This window comes from Trachurus trachurus, assembly GCF_905171665.1.
Source record: "Trachurus trachurus genome assembly, chromosome: 20".
NCBI classification, from domain to species: domain Eukaryota; kingdom Metazoa; phylum Chordata; class Actinopteri; order Carangiformes; family Carangidae; genus Trachurus; species Trachurus trachurus.
The window spans coordinates 12,906,716-12,922,798 of record NC_139911.1 but is presented as its reverse complement, the minus strand read 5'-3'; the positions used below and the strand labels follow the sequence as shown (position 1 = coordinate 12,922,798).

The window sequence follows — 16,083 nt, the reverse complement described above, 5'->3', positions numbered from 1 at the left end:
TTATGGCAATGTATTTTGAGTTCTTTGAGGAGGCCCAGTAAAAAGAAGAAACAGCAAAGGACTGAGGGCTGAACCTTGTGGCACCCCCGCTTCTGGGCTATATCTAGTGGAAACTGAGGATCCAACTTTTATTGTGATTTCTCTGTTTAAGAAACTGTTTAGTAGCACCACCATTTGATGTGGGAGCTTAAGGTTTTTGTCCAGCAGCCTGTAGCCTATATGAATCCTTTGTGCCACATTTTATCGAACACCTTTTCAATGTAAAAAAAAAAACACCAATTCACTTTATGCACAGCTACACTACTTCCTGAAATAAGCCAGCTCGTTTAATTCCTGTTTTACATTATTGGACCAACTGATTAATCCAGGTGTGTCTGACCACTGTGACTACTCAGACACACCTGGATTAATCAATTGGTCCAAGACAGGAATTAAACGAGCTGGTTTATTTCAGGAAGTACTGTAGCTGTGCATAAAGTGAATTGTAATTTCTTTTTTGTTGAATCCTTGCTGTACGTCTTCTGCCAGCCTCAAAATGTTATCAGTTGTACTTCTTTCCTTCCTAAAGCCTGCCTGGTGAGAGCACTTTATTTTCTTTTATTCTCTCTCTCTCTGTCTCTCTCTCTCTCTCTCTCTCTCTCTCTCTCTCTCTCTCTCTCTCTCTCTCTCTCTCTCTCTCTCTCTCTCTCTCTCTCTCTCTCTCTCTCTCTCTCTCTCTCTCTCTCTCTCTCTCTCTCTCTCTCTCAATTCAATTTCAATTTCACAAGCTTTATTGGCATGACTGTCATTACAATATTGCCAAAGCATTACAAAAATGGTAAAATAAACATACAATATAAATAAATAAACAGATAATATAATAATACAGATGATACTAATGAACAAACAGTGTAGATATCATTTAGCAGGTAAAACTCAACAGGAGCAGCAGCAGCTGCTCATATAGAGGAGCTCATGTTGAGCAGCTCTTCTCTCTTTTTGTGACAGGCACAAACATATTTTGCTGCTTCTAAAGCAGTGGCTCTTTGTTCTCCTAACAGATGACAGAATTTGTCTTGGTCTGAGAGTTGGGTGAAGTTGGGTGTTGTTAGTGTGATGTTAGTGTATGTCTGTGTCCTGATGTGTGTGTATGCGTCACAGTGCAGCAGGAAGTGCTGCTCTGTCTCCACTCTCTCTCTCTCTCTCTCTCTCTCTCTCTCTCTCCTGCCATGGTCCACTTACGTCCTCCTTCCCCCAGAGTCCTGCTCCTCCCACCTCTTCCCGCTCACCAAGCTCCACCCACAGTGGGTATAAAATGGCAGACGCCCCGAGCCTGAATCAGTTGAGTATCTTTGTACCCAGCAGTAAACATGAGTGGAAGAGGAAAAGGAGGAAAGGGACTCGGTAAAGGAGGCGCCAAGCGTCACCGTAAAGTCCTCCGTGATAACATCCAGGGCATCACCAAGCCCGCCATCCGCCGTCTGGCTCGCCGTGGCGGAGTCAAGCGCATCTCCGGCCTCATCTACGAGGAGACCCGCGGTGTGTTGAAGGTCTTCCTGGAGAACGTCATCCGGGACGCCGTCACCTACACCGAGCACGCCAAGAGGAAGACCGTCACCGCCATGGACGTGGTCTATGCCCTCAAGAGACAGGGCCGCACTCTGTACGGCTTCGGAGGTTAAATACCATCACCACCAACTAAACAACACAACGGCTCTTTTCAGAGCCACACACTCAGTCTGAACGAGCTCACATCTTCTTGCTTTTATTGTTGTAGACTATACCAATTCACTAGCGTTGGTGTCCTACTTCAACTAGAAGATAATACAGTTAGAATATTCTTTATGATCTGAAGCCATAACTCCTATCATGTAAAAGTTTAATTTATATCGCACAACTTTCTAATCGCACTGTAGAAAGCTATAGCCTACTGTTATACAGTAGGTGTTTGAAATATTTCAGGTCCCGGTGTCATTTTTTTGCCGACAGCCAATAATTGCAGGCTGCTTCAAAATTAATGTTCCACAATCTCAATACAAAGTACAGAATAAAGAAAAACTAACATTATTGTGAGTATTCATGAATCATTAGTCCAGTCCTGCCTGGAAAAGAATCCTTGTCCTCAAAAACAGTTTTGCCCTCAAACTTGTAATTTTAAAACATGTGCACTATAGTGGACAACAGGACTACATTGTTCTCAAATGTGCAATATTTTGATGCTTATAATAATGTACAGTGGAAGACTAGAATTATATTGTAAAGTAGCCTACAGTAATATATCAAAAAACTAATGTCAATTATGGGGTTTTCATTCTTTTTTTATTTTTTATCAACTACACTATTTATCTTTGATTTCATCATTAGACATTCTTCCTGAGATGGTATTTCATTGAGCATTTAGATGTTTAAGAGCAAAAGGGAAACAGGCTGCATCTTATGCTCCTATGCTCAATACCTCAACAAAAAGCTTGTTGTCCATCCATGAGCAGTTTTCATTGTTTAATCATTATTTAGAGTCAAGATCAGTTTTCTGGAGCATATTTCCATGGGCATTCATTTTGCACTGATTTAAAATCCTACCTTTTGGTTTTGGCCCATAGAAGCCGATAGTGCACCTCACCAGGTCTGTGTCTTGATCTCCTTCATCTGGCTCTTCCTCATTTGAACTTTTACACTCTCCTACAGGGTCATCATCTTTCCTTTGACTCTCATCCTCCAATAAATCTATTTCTGAATCTCCCTAAATGATTTAGTAAATTATTCTCTCAGCCTCTGTCAAAGAGCTGTTCCTAAAAAATGTGACCGAAACACAAGTACAGAGTCCTGATGTCCACTACAGTGTACATTAGAAAGTAAACAATCCAGTTCTGAATTCAGTTCTTAAATGTTGCTGAGATGTTTATTTATAATAAACAATCAACAAGGACTCAAAATACTTAAAATTGTCAATATCATGCTCACTTTTACTCTTTCCCATAAAATGTGCTTGTTGAGATGTCGGCCATTTTTAAAAGAGACACACAGGAAGTTTTGAAGGTCACACCCCCACACACAGATAATGACCCTGTCCACCGCCATGGCCCAGGCCCGAGTCATGCCCCATAACCCCAGATTCTAGGCGCAGCCCTAAAGATTCATGGCCCCACTGTCCCACCAGTGCATGTCAGCTGAAGAAAAAGGCTGGCTTTTGGGAGCAGATATCCAGGGTCTCTTAGAGGGCTGCACCTATACTCAAGAGAATCTGGGGTTACCATTGTTCACTTCACATGGAGTTTGACTTCCATGTAGCCTAGATCTATGCTCTGCATTAAGATATCAATATATCACATGTGCTGTAGGCTAAATAGGCCTACTGCTTTGCCTCATTTTTTTCAGTGACTTAAAAACTTGCTGCCAAGCTCCACTATAACTAAACTACAGATATTCTCCAATTTTGTGTATAATTGTTCTGTTACCCTCTTTACTAAATCATTCAGCACTGCAGGTTACTTACTCGTCTGGTTGGTTTGGTTGGACAGAAAAATTGATATTACTGCTCTTTTTCTTACATCTTTTTCTGTCATTACTGTCTTTGCTGGTAATTGTGAGAGAACACACATATATATAAATATTAAATTGGTTGTATCCGTTTCACTGCATCTGTTTTAGTCTCAGTTTCAGTTTAGTTTAATTGAAAGGGACGATGCACATTAATAAACATTTTATAAAAAACACACGTTATGCACCTTAAAAGGCTAGTTTTCATCGATTGTCCCTTTGCCAGTTTGTACAAGGCAACCTTTAAAAGAACAACAATGGAATAAAATATTGTACCACATAGGGTAGAATACATACACATACTAACTAACAAGGTGATGTGTGTCCATGTTAATAATACACATTTGGACAACAATACACATTGGACAATTGCGATGTCATAATGTTTCTTTATTGTTATTTTTGCTATATTATAGCTGATTCATATTATTCTGAATACCAGTCTCTGACATTGTTTTCATTGGCGATGATATAGGCTAATTGATTATGTGGATCTACCAACACATGTTCCAGTAATGCCATGATAACTGTTAATGAGTTATATTCACCTTTTGCACTAATTAGTGTTAGAGACTTCAGGCAACTTGACAAAAGTTAGTAATCAGGGAAACATGGCCCTCAAACGTAGTCAGCAGTCCAACCAATCACAGGAGGGGGGCCTCACAGCCCAATTTGCATGCAGCCTATATAAAACCAGTCGCCTCCTTCCCGTCAGCATTGTGGTTTGTACGATCCTTTGATCAACATGCCTGAACCAGCAAAGTCCGCGCCCAAGAAGGGCTCCAAGAAAGCCGTCACTAAGACCGCCGGGAAGGGCGGCAAGAAGAGGAGAAAGACCAGGAAGGAGAGCTACGCCATCTACGTGTACAAGGTGCTCAAGCAGGTCCACCCCGACACCGGCATCTCGTCCAAGGCCATGAGCATCATGAACTCGTTTGTCTCTGACATCTTCGAGCGCATCGCTGCCGAGGCCTCTCGTCTGGCTCACTACAACAAGCGCTCCACCATCACCTCCAGGGAGATCCAGACCGCCGTCAGGCTGCTGCTGCCCGGGGAGCTGGCCAAGCACGCCGTGTCCGAGGGCACCAAGGCCGTCACCAAGTACACCAGCTCCAAGTAAACAGCTCTGCTGTTTCAACCCGACCCAAAGGCTCTTTTCAGAGCCACACACTTCATCTACAAGTGCAAACCTTCATTAGTCATTGCAATGAATTAACTGAATGGTGCATGCTATGGTACAATTATCTCTCTATTATGCAATGCACATGCTTAGCAGCTGTGTGGCTGGCATAACGCAACACTATTGAACAGTAATGGTAAGTTAAAGTCAAGCCTCATTTTTGTGAGAGCAGTGCCTTTTTAGGTGTTGGAGGTCCATGTCAGCTGGTCAAACACCAACTCTAGAAATGTTTCACACACTTTCCCCCCATTTGTGTGTGTGGAAGGAGGCTTTATGTTAATTCTGCCCCAAAGGCAAAGATCACTACTTGATATCAATCAATCCCAAACTTAAGGTGCCCTAAAATCAAATCCAATCCGAATCCACTGTATTTACATGTAGCATAAGCCCCAAATCATCCATACCCCTGTCAAATACGAGGGATTTCTTCTTATATTTTTCAGTTATAGACTCAGATTTGACATCAATAAGACTATTTTCTGTTGTTGTTTTTTTTTACCAGTTTTCTGACTATAGAAGTGGACTTTCTCATGACATTTCAGTCATTTCAACACAAGACTTGCAATGTAAAGACCAGAGAGCTCAATAAGGAATTAAAAGAATGCCAAAAAGAAAGGAAAAGGATACAAAAAACTTACGAAACAATTTCAGGTGCCAGTGTCAATGATGCAAAGTATCATCAAAAAGTACCAACAATTTAACACAGTGAAAACCCTCAAAATATTGTCTTGGTATCATTGGGGTATGAGTATGAAAAACTTTGGACATGATGGTGATTCATTAACAGTCTAACTTTACTTAAATAAATTGGTCATGGCTCCAGACTTGACTCCATGTCTGAGTTGAAATACTAATCTGTAACTGGAAAAAAAAAAAAAAGAAATTCCTTGTATTTGACAGGGTATGTATGCTTTTGGGCTTCAGTTTATATAGCACATCTTCAAAACATAAACGTTTACCAAAGTGCTGCACAGTGACTAATACACAGAAAATACAGATCAAAATAGTAAAACACATAATAACAATTAAAATAAATAAATAAGACACAAAAGGACACAGATTGAAAACACAAAAAAATGAAAACAAAAATACATTTGGAATAGAGGTCACACAACTCACATGCTGACTTTTCTTTTTTTTAGTAGGTAGGATGGGGGGCATTGTAATTTTTAGTGGCAGTTCATTTCCAAAATAAAGGAGCAATGTATGTACAATTAAAAATAAGGGAGTGTATTTACCCCCTATTGTTCAGTGCATGCCAGGAAGAGCTAACCTTTCTGTGCAATTCATTGACATTGACTTTTTAGAAACAGTGGTACGTCTTGGTATATTTACTTAAAATTCATTACTAATCTTATTACTGAGCAAAGACTGTTCACTTTCTCTGATGTGTTGTCAGATGAGTATATATATATATATTTTTGTATAGTACCACATCTGTTGAACTAAACCAGCAGCAAGTGTTCACATCAAACACTCATGAATACATATAATATAGTAATAGACATCAATAAAAATAAAATAAAAATACATCAATTATGTCTAAAGTAACAACAGCTTTGTCTTTAACCTCTTTGTTTTGACTCATACTACAATTAACCTTTATCTGATTTGATACAAAACCTGGACACTCAGTTCTTTGTTCAGGCTGACACGCAGCTACATTGTGTTTGCTGCTCTGAGAATAACTCAGGTTTATTACAACCTGATCATTAGTATGACGTTTTTTTGAATTGTATTCTGTGAATAAACATGTGGAGCAGATATCAAACTAAGTTTTGGTGCAGCTGTGGATATTTTTTTATTGTTTTATGAGAGAAAGAAGTGGGGAGCGATGCCCAACACGAAGAACAGCTGAGGTTTAGAGGCTCCACAAACAAAACCCAGAGACAATCAGAGCTACTCGTGACTTCAATTTGAAGAGAATAGAGTCCGCTATCGGCTCAGTTCATTAGCAGACTTTAGTAACTTTCTTACATTGATTTTTGAGCCTTTTTTGTGCGACGAGAAAACACAAAGTGTCCCTGTGTCGAGGCTGCACAGAGGAGCCACGACTAGACTGAGTCTCCACGGTTCTCATGGTGTGTTTAAGTACCGCCTCCTGCTCCGGGATTCCCAACAGTCCGCTCACTCAGAGTTGTTAGTCGTGTTAGACAAGAGAACAAGAAGAAACAATGGCAGAAGTTGCTCCAGCTCCAGCCGCCGCCCCGGCTAAAGCGGCCAAGAAGAAGGTCGTCAAGCCCAAGAAAGTCGGTCCCAGCGTCAGCGAGCTCATCGTGAAGGCTGTCGGTGCCTCCAAGGAGCGCAGCGGTGTGTCTTTGGCCGCTATGAAGAAAGCTCTGGCTGCCGGAGGCTACGATGTGGAGAAGAACAAGGTCCGCGTTAAGACCGCCGTCAAGAGCCTGGTGACCAAGGGCACTCTGGTCCAGACCAAGGGAACCGGAGCGTCCGGCTCCTTCAAGATGAACAAGAAGGCCGAGCCCAAAGCCAAGAAGCCCGCAGTCAAGAAGGCCGCTCCTAAAGCCAAGAAGCCCGCAGCTAAGAAACCCGCAGCGGCCAAGAAGCCCAAGAAGGCGGTGGCAGCCAAGAAGCCAGCGGCTAAGAAGTCCCCCAAGAAGGCCAAGAAGCCAGCAGCTGCTCCCAAGAAAGCAGCTAAGAGCCCCAAGAAGGCAACCAAGAGCCCCAAGAAGGTGGTCAAGAAGGCCCCTGCTGCCAAGAAGTCCCCCGCTAAGAAGGTGGCCAAGCCTAAGGCCAAGAAGGCAGCACCCAAGAAGAAGTGAGCTGTTACTCAGAAAACCTCAATAATATCAAACGGCTCTTTTAAGAGCCACACACATCTCTAAAAGAGCTGATTTCTTTTATTATATTATTATTTTTTAAATAATTCAATTAAGAATCACCAGAATACGATCAAAAAAGTTTTTAATCATGTGTGAGAAAATTATAGCTAACCTTAATGGCTGGCTCATGCAAAGGAGTTCAAATTATGTGAGCACTGAACTGGAAGGAAACTTCTAGTCTCAGGACTAGTATTATTCGATACTTATTAGTATTAAATAGCCTGTGTTGCAATAATCACTGGATGACATCCGAGTCATTGATTTGGATTCTAATTCAAAATAACATCTAGCCTAATGTAATTCTGGTTAGCAATATCTGTGTTAAATCACCACAAAATAGGCCTACATCATTGAGATGGCATGCCTCTGCCTCAGTCAGATCCAACAATGTTACAGTAGTTAATCAAGTCATGGGTGTTTCCTCAATATCAGCATCAGCTTTTTGTTAATTGTAACAATTAGACTCTATAATAGGACTTTCTTCCGATTAGGTGGTTGGTTCTAGTTATAGTGTATGACACTGACGATATAGGGACAAAACCATGAAGTATGGTGATTATCAGTAAATTGTTATAACAATAAAAGCAAGAAAATATGAGCTCGTTGAGATTGAGTGTGTGGCTCTGAAAAGAGCCGTTGTGTTGTTTAGTTGGTGGTGATGGTATTTAACCTCCGAAGCCGTACAGAGTGCGGCCCTGTCTCTTGAGGGCATAGACCACGTCCATGGCGGTGACGGTCTTCCTCTTGGCGTGCTCGGTGTAGGTGACGGCGTCCCGGATGACGTTCTCCAGGAAGACCTTCAACACACCGCGGGTCTCCTCGTAGATGAGGCCGGAGATGCGCTTGACTCCGCCACGGCGAGCCAGACGGCGGATGGCGGGCTTGGTGATGCCCTGGATGTTATCACGGAGGACTTTACGGTGACGCTTGGCGCCTCCTTTACCGAGTCCCTTTCCTCCTTTTCCTCTGCCGCTCATGTTTACTGCTGGGTAGAAAAATACTCAACTGGTTCAGCTACAGGACGCGCCGCCTTTCAAACCCTCTCTGAGGACGTGAATGAAGAGAGAAGAGAGTGACTTCTTCTCTGGTCTGGCCTTTTACAAGGACTTCCTTGGCGCATTAGCGCCACCACCTGAACAGCCTAAATCACAGCTAAGTGCTATTGTGTGAATAATGTCCACAAGAAAGGTGAAACCCTGGCACACAGTTGTCTTATCCGACCCTGAACACTGGTAGGCGCATGCGATCCTAAACTGTCACCCCAAACGTGACAAATCATCATCTGATCATAATATAAAAGTAGTCAATCGCAGTCTCTGCTCCTTTCTAGACCCGAGACAACTGTGCAAACAAATTACAAGATGTTGCAGGTCTGTTCATTCTTAAAAGACCCAAATCCAAGCAGTAAAATACTTTGAAAACAATATTGGGCAAAACAACTCCATTCTCAAAAATCAGGTTGTAGGCCTATTGTAGGCTACTCAAAAACACATTCAACATAAACCCTAACCCAGAAAGCATTGTGAAACTCACCTCACTGGGTTTTAAAAGTCAGTAGCCTAATCAGCAATTGTAAGGATTCAGATCTATTTACTTCGTAAAGAAACTGTCGTGATAGACTCATACTTACAATGTTTATAATCTATCATATCATACACTGGATACAATCACCGCAACACTGTACGGAGCTTCGCAACCTTTTCCCGTCTCCTTGGTAACAGTAACCTCCGGTACTGGGATTTCAGAATAAGGGCATAGCCTACATAAAACATCATAAAACAATACAGAAACCCAGGAGTAGCCTACAATGAAATGTCCCTGGAGAACAGGGTTGTAAATAGAATATGTGTATTAGTCAAAATTAATTAATTAATGTTTTGTTTAGTCAGCAAGTTTTTGTGCCGCTGGCTCTTTATGTTCATGCGAGGCTTTATTTTGACAGCTGGTGGTTGCTTAGCAACGGCAAAGTGTCAGCTCGTCCCCTTCTATTATGTTTGTCCGCTGTGTGTGTGGTACGTAGCCTACTGTCAACAGCTCCGTGTGTTTTTTTTTTATTAATTAGGCTATCTCTCTTTTTTTTTTTTTATTAAGTAGGCCTATATAACGTTTCGTGTTTGATTTTGTAATGGTTATTAAGTGTTGTCATCTTTAATTTCGTTTGTTTTGATCTGTGTTTATCATTTTAGCCGTTAGCCTACTTCCGTAACGGTCAGCTGTCACTGTTCATTCCTATGTAAGTTAGTTTCAGTTTATTTATTTATTATAAGGTATTTTATGTGATGTAGGGCAGGAGCTGTGCTTGTCATCTGTAGCCTAACCATCAGCTTTCTCTGTCTGTCAAGCAGTGGCGTGAACTGACTTTTTGAAGGGCAGGGGCGAAAAGGAAAAAAAGCGCCACTGAAGAGGGCGTTTTGGCTTCCCTGAAGGCACTTTAACACGTGTTTTAGCTCCCAAGAGGCCACTTTAGCACACGTTTTGGTTCCTAGATGTGGCTCCTAGAGGGCACTTTCAGGGCTGCGAAGTTTCAGAAAATGACAAGAGTGAGACTGTAGCGACATGGTGCGTTTGGAATTTTTTTTTTTTGGCCTTTTTTAACATCGATTTGGCCTGTTTTAATATTGATACCTTAAAGCAATACTTACCTTTCTGGAACTTTTGCACATTTCTTTGTCTAAGTTAAAATGCTACTAATAATCTGATGATACATTAAAATGTAAGAGAAACCCAACAGGATTAAAAACTCATCATTTTTTCATTCTCATATAATTCTGAGAAAAGTCTGACCAATAATATTATTCGGTCCGATTAATAAGATTTGACGAGCGACCGAACCTACTTAATATGTAATCACTTTGTGCACCCCTCTCCTCCTCTCCCCCCTCCCGACCAGGAAGAACGCTTATTGACAGAGCAGTAGCAGGACATGAGCAGAGGAGACTAGAGTCACAACACACAAGAAAGAAGGTTTTTGGAAATAAATAGTTTTTTAAAAGACCAATAACTGCAGCCGCAGCTGGTCGCGGAGTTTCATGTCTGATATTGTAACGTTGATAGTGATCAGCCCCGAGTGATACGTAAACACAGGAAGTCACGTGTCTATAAAGCATCCAGTGCTAACGGCTAGTAGGCTACTGTTAGCTCTGTGCTAACGGCTAGGCTACTGTTAGCTCTGTGAGTTCTCAGCGGTCCGGACCCGGTTGAACTCCGGACCGGCGCGGCTCGACTCGGCTCGGCCTGGATTTATTTTCGGCCTGAACCAGCGCATCAGGTGGCGCTGGTCCGGCCGCCAGCCCGGCTCGTTGAGAACTGTAATCTGTAACAATCACTTCCCCTGCGTCTCCAGTAGCAGTAGGCTAACAACAGTTTATTATAAAACTCATCAGTCATCATCACTGAGTCCGTTTATACGGTTTAAAACTCCGGTGTTGTGTTTGTTTGTGTTGTTCCCGTTTCACTCGCGTTCCTGTTCTGTTTACCGTTGCCATGCCAACGCATGAAGCAGGGAGGGAGGGGGCTCGTGGAGATGCGGCAGGAGGGAGAGGTGGGTGGGACTTGTGAGGGAGGTGGAGCTGTTGATTTTCAAATGTTTGTGCTGTGCTGAGTGAAATGCCAGATCGGTAAGTATTGCTTTAAGACTAAAAAAACGTTGATTTGGCCTGTTTTAACACGTGTTTTGGCCCCCAAGAGGGCACTTTAGCACACGTTTTGGCTCCTATAGAGCACTTTAGCACGCATTTTGGCTTCCAAGGGGGCACTTTAACACGTGTTTTGGCTCCCAAGAGGGCACTTTAGCACACGTTTTGGTTCCTAGATGTGGCTCCTAGAGGGCACTTTCAGGGCTGCCAAGTTTCAGAAAATGACAAGAGTGAGACTGTAGCGACATGGTGCGGTCGCCGGCGAAAAAAATTTGGCCTTTTTAAACGTTGATTTGGCCTGTTTTATAATATCAATACCTTAAGACTAAAAAACATCGATGTGGCCTGTTTTAACACGTGTTTTGGCTTCCAAGGGGGCACTTTAACACGTGTTTTGGCTCCCAAGAGGGCACTTTAGCACACGTTTTGGTTCCTAGATGTGGCTCCTAGAGGGCACTTTCAGGGCTGCCAAGTTTCAGAAAATGACAAGAGTGAGACTGTAGCGACATGGTGCGGTCGCCGGCGAAAAAAATTTGGCCTTTTTAAACGTTGATTTGGCCTGTTTTATAATATCAATACCTTAAGACTAAAAAACATCGATGTGGCCTGTTTTAACACGTGTTTTGGCTTCCAAGGGCACTTTAACATGTGTTTTGGCTTCCAAGAGGGAACTTTAACATGTGTTTTGGCTCCTAGAGGGCACTTTAGCACACGTTTTGGCTACCATGAGGGCACTTTAGCACACGTTTTGGCTCCTAGAGGGCACTTAAGCACGCGTTTTGGCTCCCAAGAGGGCACTTAAGCACGCGTTTCAGCTCCTAGAGGGCACTTTAGCACGCATTGTGGCTCCTAGAGGGCTCTTTAGCACACGTTTTGGCTCCTAGAGGGCACTTTAGCACACGTTTTGGCTCCTAGAGGGCACTTTAGCACACGTTTTGGCCCCCATGAGGGCACTTGAGCACACGTTTTAGCTCCTAGAGGGCACTTTAACACACGTTTTGCCCCCCATGAGAACACTTTAGCACGTGTTTTGGCTTCCAAGAGGGCACTTTAACACGCGTTTTGGCTCCCAGGGGGCACTTTAGCACGCGTTTTTCAACAATTGGGCCACGAGGGGGGGCAACCGCCCCCCCTGCCCCCCCCCTGTGCACGCCACTGCTGTCAAGTAGGCTACATGTTTATTTTTGTGTATCGTTTTGTCTAGCCTCGGCATGTTAATGTAAACGTGTATGTGTGTATTTTCTTTCCTCTGTTTAAAATGGTTGTTGTTAAGAAATATGATTATTAGATTATTATTTTTAATATAGCCTATTGTAAACCCACTATACGATCACCTGTGCGCCCCTTCTATGTTTGTCTGCTATGTGTGGGGGGCAGGAGCTGTGCTTGTCGTCTTCAAGTAGCCTAACCATCAGCTTTCTCTGTCTGTCAGGAATAAACACCGTGAACCTGAATGTAGGGTAGGCTATGTGTGTCGTCTACGCACCCGGATCGAACAATTGGGTAAGTGCGCTGATTCACTTTACTATTATTTTGGACTTTAAACCTGCATTCAAGACTGCAAAGCTGCATCTGTGACTCTGACCCTTCCATCAGATGGTAAATGAACAAAATTTTAGACCAATTGTCAACAAAAAACACATGAAGCTGTACAATCCTCCATCAGGCCTGATTTTTTTCTTGGTGTCCTGAGGTTACTACCAGTCTGAAGTAGAACGGTCCAGTAGCCTAATAACGGGTAGGTTTTAAGAAATATGATACAGTCAAATGTGAAAGTTCAAAGCTACATAGCCTATCAGAAAAAAGGATATAAATCAATAAATCACAAAAACAATCAACTTTCACGAAAACACAAGTGAACACCTATAAGTAGCTAAACATAACGAATCAGTCAGTAACTTTGACTGTTAGCATAGGTTGAGAATAATAAAGAATTACTAATGGTTCCTAAAACAAGACAGGGTACCTTGTTGCCATTTCTGACAGGGTGCCCACGATGTTACTCAATGACACTGTCGGCAATAAAGTATCACACCCTTTCCTTCCTTCTTGTTCTTTTGTATATTACACTCCTGCCTGATTTGTTATATAAGCAAAAATGTATCTATAGTGAACATCAATGAGATAAAAAAAATTAGAGTAGCTAGGTAGATAAACATACACCGTTTTTATGTCTTTTAAATTTAAACATTGGTGTGTGCAAATTGGCCAACATCAGAGGACAAAGCTCTCGAGTTTAGAGTGGAGTGGCTCTTAAAAGAGCCGTTGTTGTTGTTTTAGTGGAGCAGTGTGATTTAAGCTCTCTCTCCACGGATGCGGCGGGCCAGCTGGATGTCTTTGGGCATGATGGTGACCCTCTTGGCGTGGATGGCGCACAGGTTGGTGTCCTCGAACAGACCCACCAGGTAAGCCTCGCTGGCCTCCTGCAGAGCCATGACGGCGGAGCTCTGGAAACGCAGGTCGGTCTTGAAGTCCTGGGCGATTTCACGCACCAGGCGCTGGAAGGGCAGCTTGCGGATGAGCAGCTCGGTGGATTTCTGGTAACGACGGATCTCACGGAGAGCCACGGTACCGGGCCTGTAACGGTGAGGCTTCTTGACGCCGCCGGTGGCCGGGGCGCTCTTACGGGCAGCCTTGGTGGCCAGCTGCTTCCTGGGGGCTTTGCCTCCGGTGGACTTACGAGCGGTCTGCTTGGTTCTTGCCATTTCACTGTGTCTTTCTCTAAACTGGAGAAAAATGTGAAGAACCGCCGCGGCACTCGGCTCTTAAAGCCTGAGACCGGCTGGGACGCAGTGACGCTGCTCGACGTCTGTGGCTGGTGATTGGTGAGGGGCTCCTGCTGGAGCTCAGCGCCGCCCACAGGACCAACCCGCCGCCCGAGTCTCTGCTGCTCATTGGAGGAAAGAGCTTTGAAAAAGCCCGGACAAACCCAGAGCAGGAAGCCGCTGCTGGAGCCTCTCTCTGGTTGGTCCGGCACAAAGTGTCCCGCTCCTGCGCTCATATAAGAGACAGTTGAGCTGTGGAGCCACACATTTCTTTGTAGTCAGACTAAAGAGACCAATCAACCATGAGTGGAAGAGGAAAGACCGGGGGAAAGGCCAGAGCAAAGGCAAAGACCCGCTCCTCCCGTGCTGGGCTCCAGTTCCCAGTGGGTCGTGTCCACAGGCATCTCCGTAAAGGAAACTATGCTCAGCGTGTGGGGGCTGGTGCTCCCGTCTACCTGGCGGCTGTGCTCGAGTACCTGACCGCTGAGATCCTCGAGTTGGCTGGAAACGCTGCCCGCGACAACAAGAAGACCAGGATCATCCCCCGTCACCTGCAGCTGGCCGTCCGCAACGACGAGGAGCTCAACAAGCTGCTGGGAGGAGTCACCATCGCTCAGGGTGGTGTGCTGCCCAACATCCAGGCTGTTCTCCTGCCCAAGAAGACCGAGAAGCCCGCCAAGAAGTAAACTTCTTCCTGGACATCACCAACACAAAGGCTCTTTTAAGAGCCACACACTCGAATCTAAAAGAGCAATAGTCACTATCTTGTTTTTGCAACAGACTGACATGTCATTCATTTGTTGTGATTTTGTTTCACTTTTGTGTTTTCCTACATCGATAAAGGTGGCATACTATTGGAGGCAAAGAAGCCTCTAATAGAACGAAATTGGGACTAAAGGACTGCGTTTTGATATAGGCCTATTGGCGTTAGGGCCCACAGTAGCTTATACTGAAATAAAAAGTGAGAAACCAGCACGGAAGTGGTTTATTATCGGACGCTACAATTTAAGCTCATAGCATGTTGGTAGGCTGTATAAAATATGTGGAACATTCATCAGGCATTAGGCTAAGCATATTCACCTGCAGCCGCATGAAGCTGGTTTAACAACATAATGTTTAAATGATGAGATTAAATTCATAAAGCAGTGAATGAAACCCTGTCATTAACTTTTTTATTCATGTAGGCTACTCCACTTCTGGGCCATTAGCCTCACAATAGATCCATGTCATGTGATTGATTGTACAAAAGCACATTAACGCAATGTTCAGTCACTGTCTCACAAATTACACGTAAAAATGAAATTGTTATGGACTTACCTGTGAAAACTTTGTTATTTAAGTTAACTACGTTTTTCCACATGGAAATGATTTATTACTACTCTGTGGTAATGGTAATGGTATTTTCATTCCCTAATCATGTAACATGTATGGCCTCTTCTAGTCTTGATCATGACATGATAACTAGACAGAAGCTCAATCGAAGTTTAATTTAAATAGAAATTACAAGTTTCATTTTATGACATATCGAAAGAGCAGTGTGGGCTACTTTAATGAATTCCACAACGTGTTTGTTTTCTTGGCACTGTCCAATGAGTTTTATATTGAAGACAATATTTTGTTTAGCGATAGCTAATGATAATGGCCAAGGGACAGTAGTGTACTTGTATGTCCAATTATCTAAAAACCTCTTAATTTACCATAGAGAGTTTTAGCTTCAATGAGCAAATCTATTTTGGACAAATACCTGAAGTGTGGACTGAATATGAACCTGCAAATTATTATGCAAATAAGATTTCAGTGAAAAAGAAAACAACATTAGTTTTCAATTAAAGTTTTCAATTGTACTACTGTTTCTCTTTTCTGTTTAGATCACTGACATCACTCTCACAGACAGGTTTAGCAGTTAGTTTCCCTGAACTCAATCAAATAATTACCACATTATTAAGCAAGTCACAGGTTTTATGCATAGGCAAAAAGAAAAAAAAAAGTTATTTCATGAAAAAATTTGAAATAATTTGTATGTGATACAGAGCACCGACAGGTTTGTTCATATTGAATGGATATTGAGGAAAGTTTCTATCAGACAAATACATCGTATTGACAGAAAATAAGCCACTGATGATCAACTAGCATTTAAAGCAGCTGGT

The 16,083-nt window shown here is 42.9% G+C and overlaps 6 protein-coding genes across 6 annotated transcripts; 4 read left to right on the top strand and 2 right to left on the bottom strand.

Annotated features, from left to right (window-relative positions):
• Positions 1-1,349: 1,349 nt before the first annotated feature.
• On the top strand, positions 1,350-1,661 carry LOC311003725 (histone H4; the record flags this gene model as incomplete). The annotated part of the gene is made up of 1 exon (XM_083995537.1): positions 1,350-1,661. The coding sequence occupies one exon, from the start codon at positions 1,350-1,352 to the stop codon at positions 1,659-1,661; it is 312 nt and encodes a 103-aa protein (XP_083851663.1).
• Positions 1,662-4,261: 2,600 nt separating this feature from the next.
• LOC311003715 (histone H2B 1/2-like) lies at positions 4,262-4,636 on the top strand (the record flags this gene model as incomplete). Its single annotated transcript, XM_083995527.1, has 1 exon — positions 4,262-4,636. One exon carries the CDS (start codon positions 4,262-4,264, stop codon positions 4,634-4,636), a length of 375 nt encoding a protein of 124 aa, XP_083851653.1.
• Positions 4,637-6,870: 2,234 nt separating this feature from the next.
• LOC311003694 (histone H1-like) lies at positions 6,871-7,476 on the top strand (the record flags this gene model as incomplete). Its single annotated transcript, XM_083995506.1, has 1 exon — positions 6,871-7,476. The coding sequence occupies one exon, from the start codon at positions 6,871-6,873 to the stop codon at positions 7,474-7,476; it is 606 nt and encodes a 201-aa protein (XP_083851632.1).
• A 725-nt stretch (positions 7,477-8,201) lies between these two features.
• LOC311003723 (histone H4) lies at positions 8,202-8,513 on the bottom strand (the record flags this gene model as incomplete). The annotated part of the gene is made up of 1 exon (XM_083995535.1): positions 8,202-8,513. The coding sequence occupies one exon, from the start codon at positions 8,511-8,513 to the stop codon at positions 8,202-8,204; it is 312 nt and encodes a 103-aa protein (XP_083851661.1).
• Positions 8,514-13,465: 4,952 nt separating this feature from the next.
• On the bottom strand, positions 13,466-13,917 carry LOC311003697 (histone H3.2; the record flags this gene model as incomplete). Its single annotated transcript, XM_083995509.1, has 1 exon — positions 13,466-13,917. Exon 1 carries the CDS (start codon positions 13,874-13,876, stop codon positions 13,466-13,468), a length of 411 nt encoding a protein of 136 aa, XP_083851635.1. The 5' UTR covers positions 13,877-13,917.
• Positions 13,918-14,238: 321 nt separating this feature from the next.
• LOC311003706 (histone H2A-like) lies at positions 14,239-14,782 on the top strand (the record flags this gene model as incomplete). Its single annotated transcript, XM_083995518.1, has 1 exon — positions 14,239-14,782. One exon carries the CDS (start codon positions 14,239-14,241, stop codon positions 14,620-14,622), a length of 384 nt encoding a protein of 127 aa, XP_083851644.1. The 3' UTR covers positions 14,623-14,782.
• Positions 14,783-16,083: the final 1,301 nt, after the last annotated feature.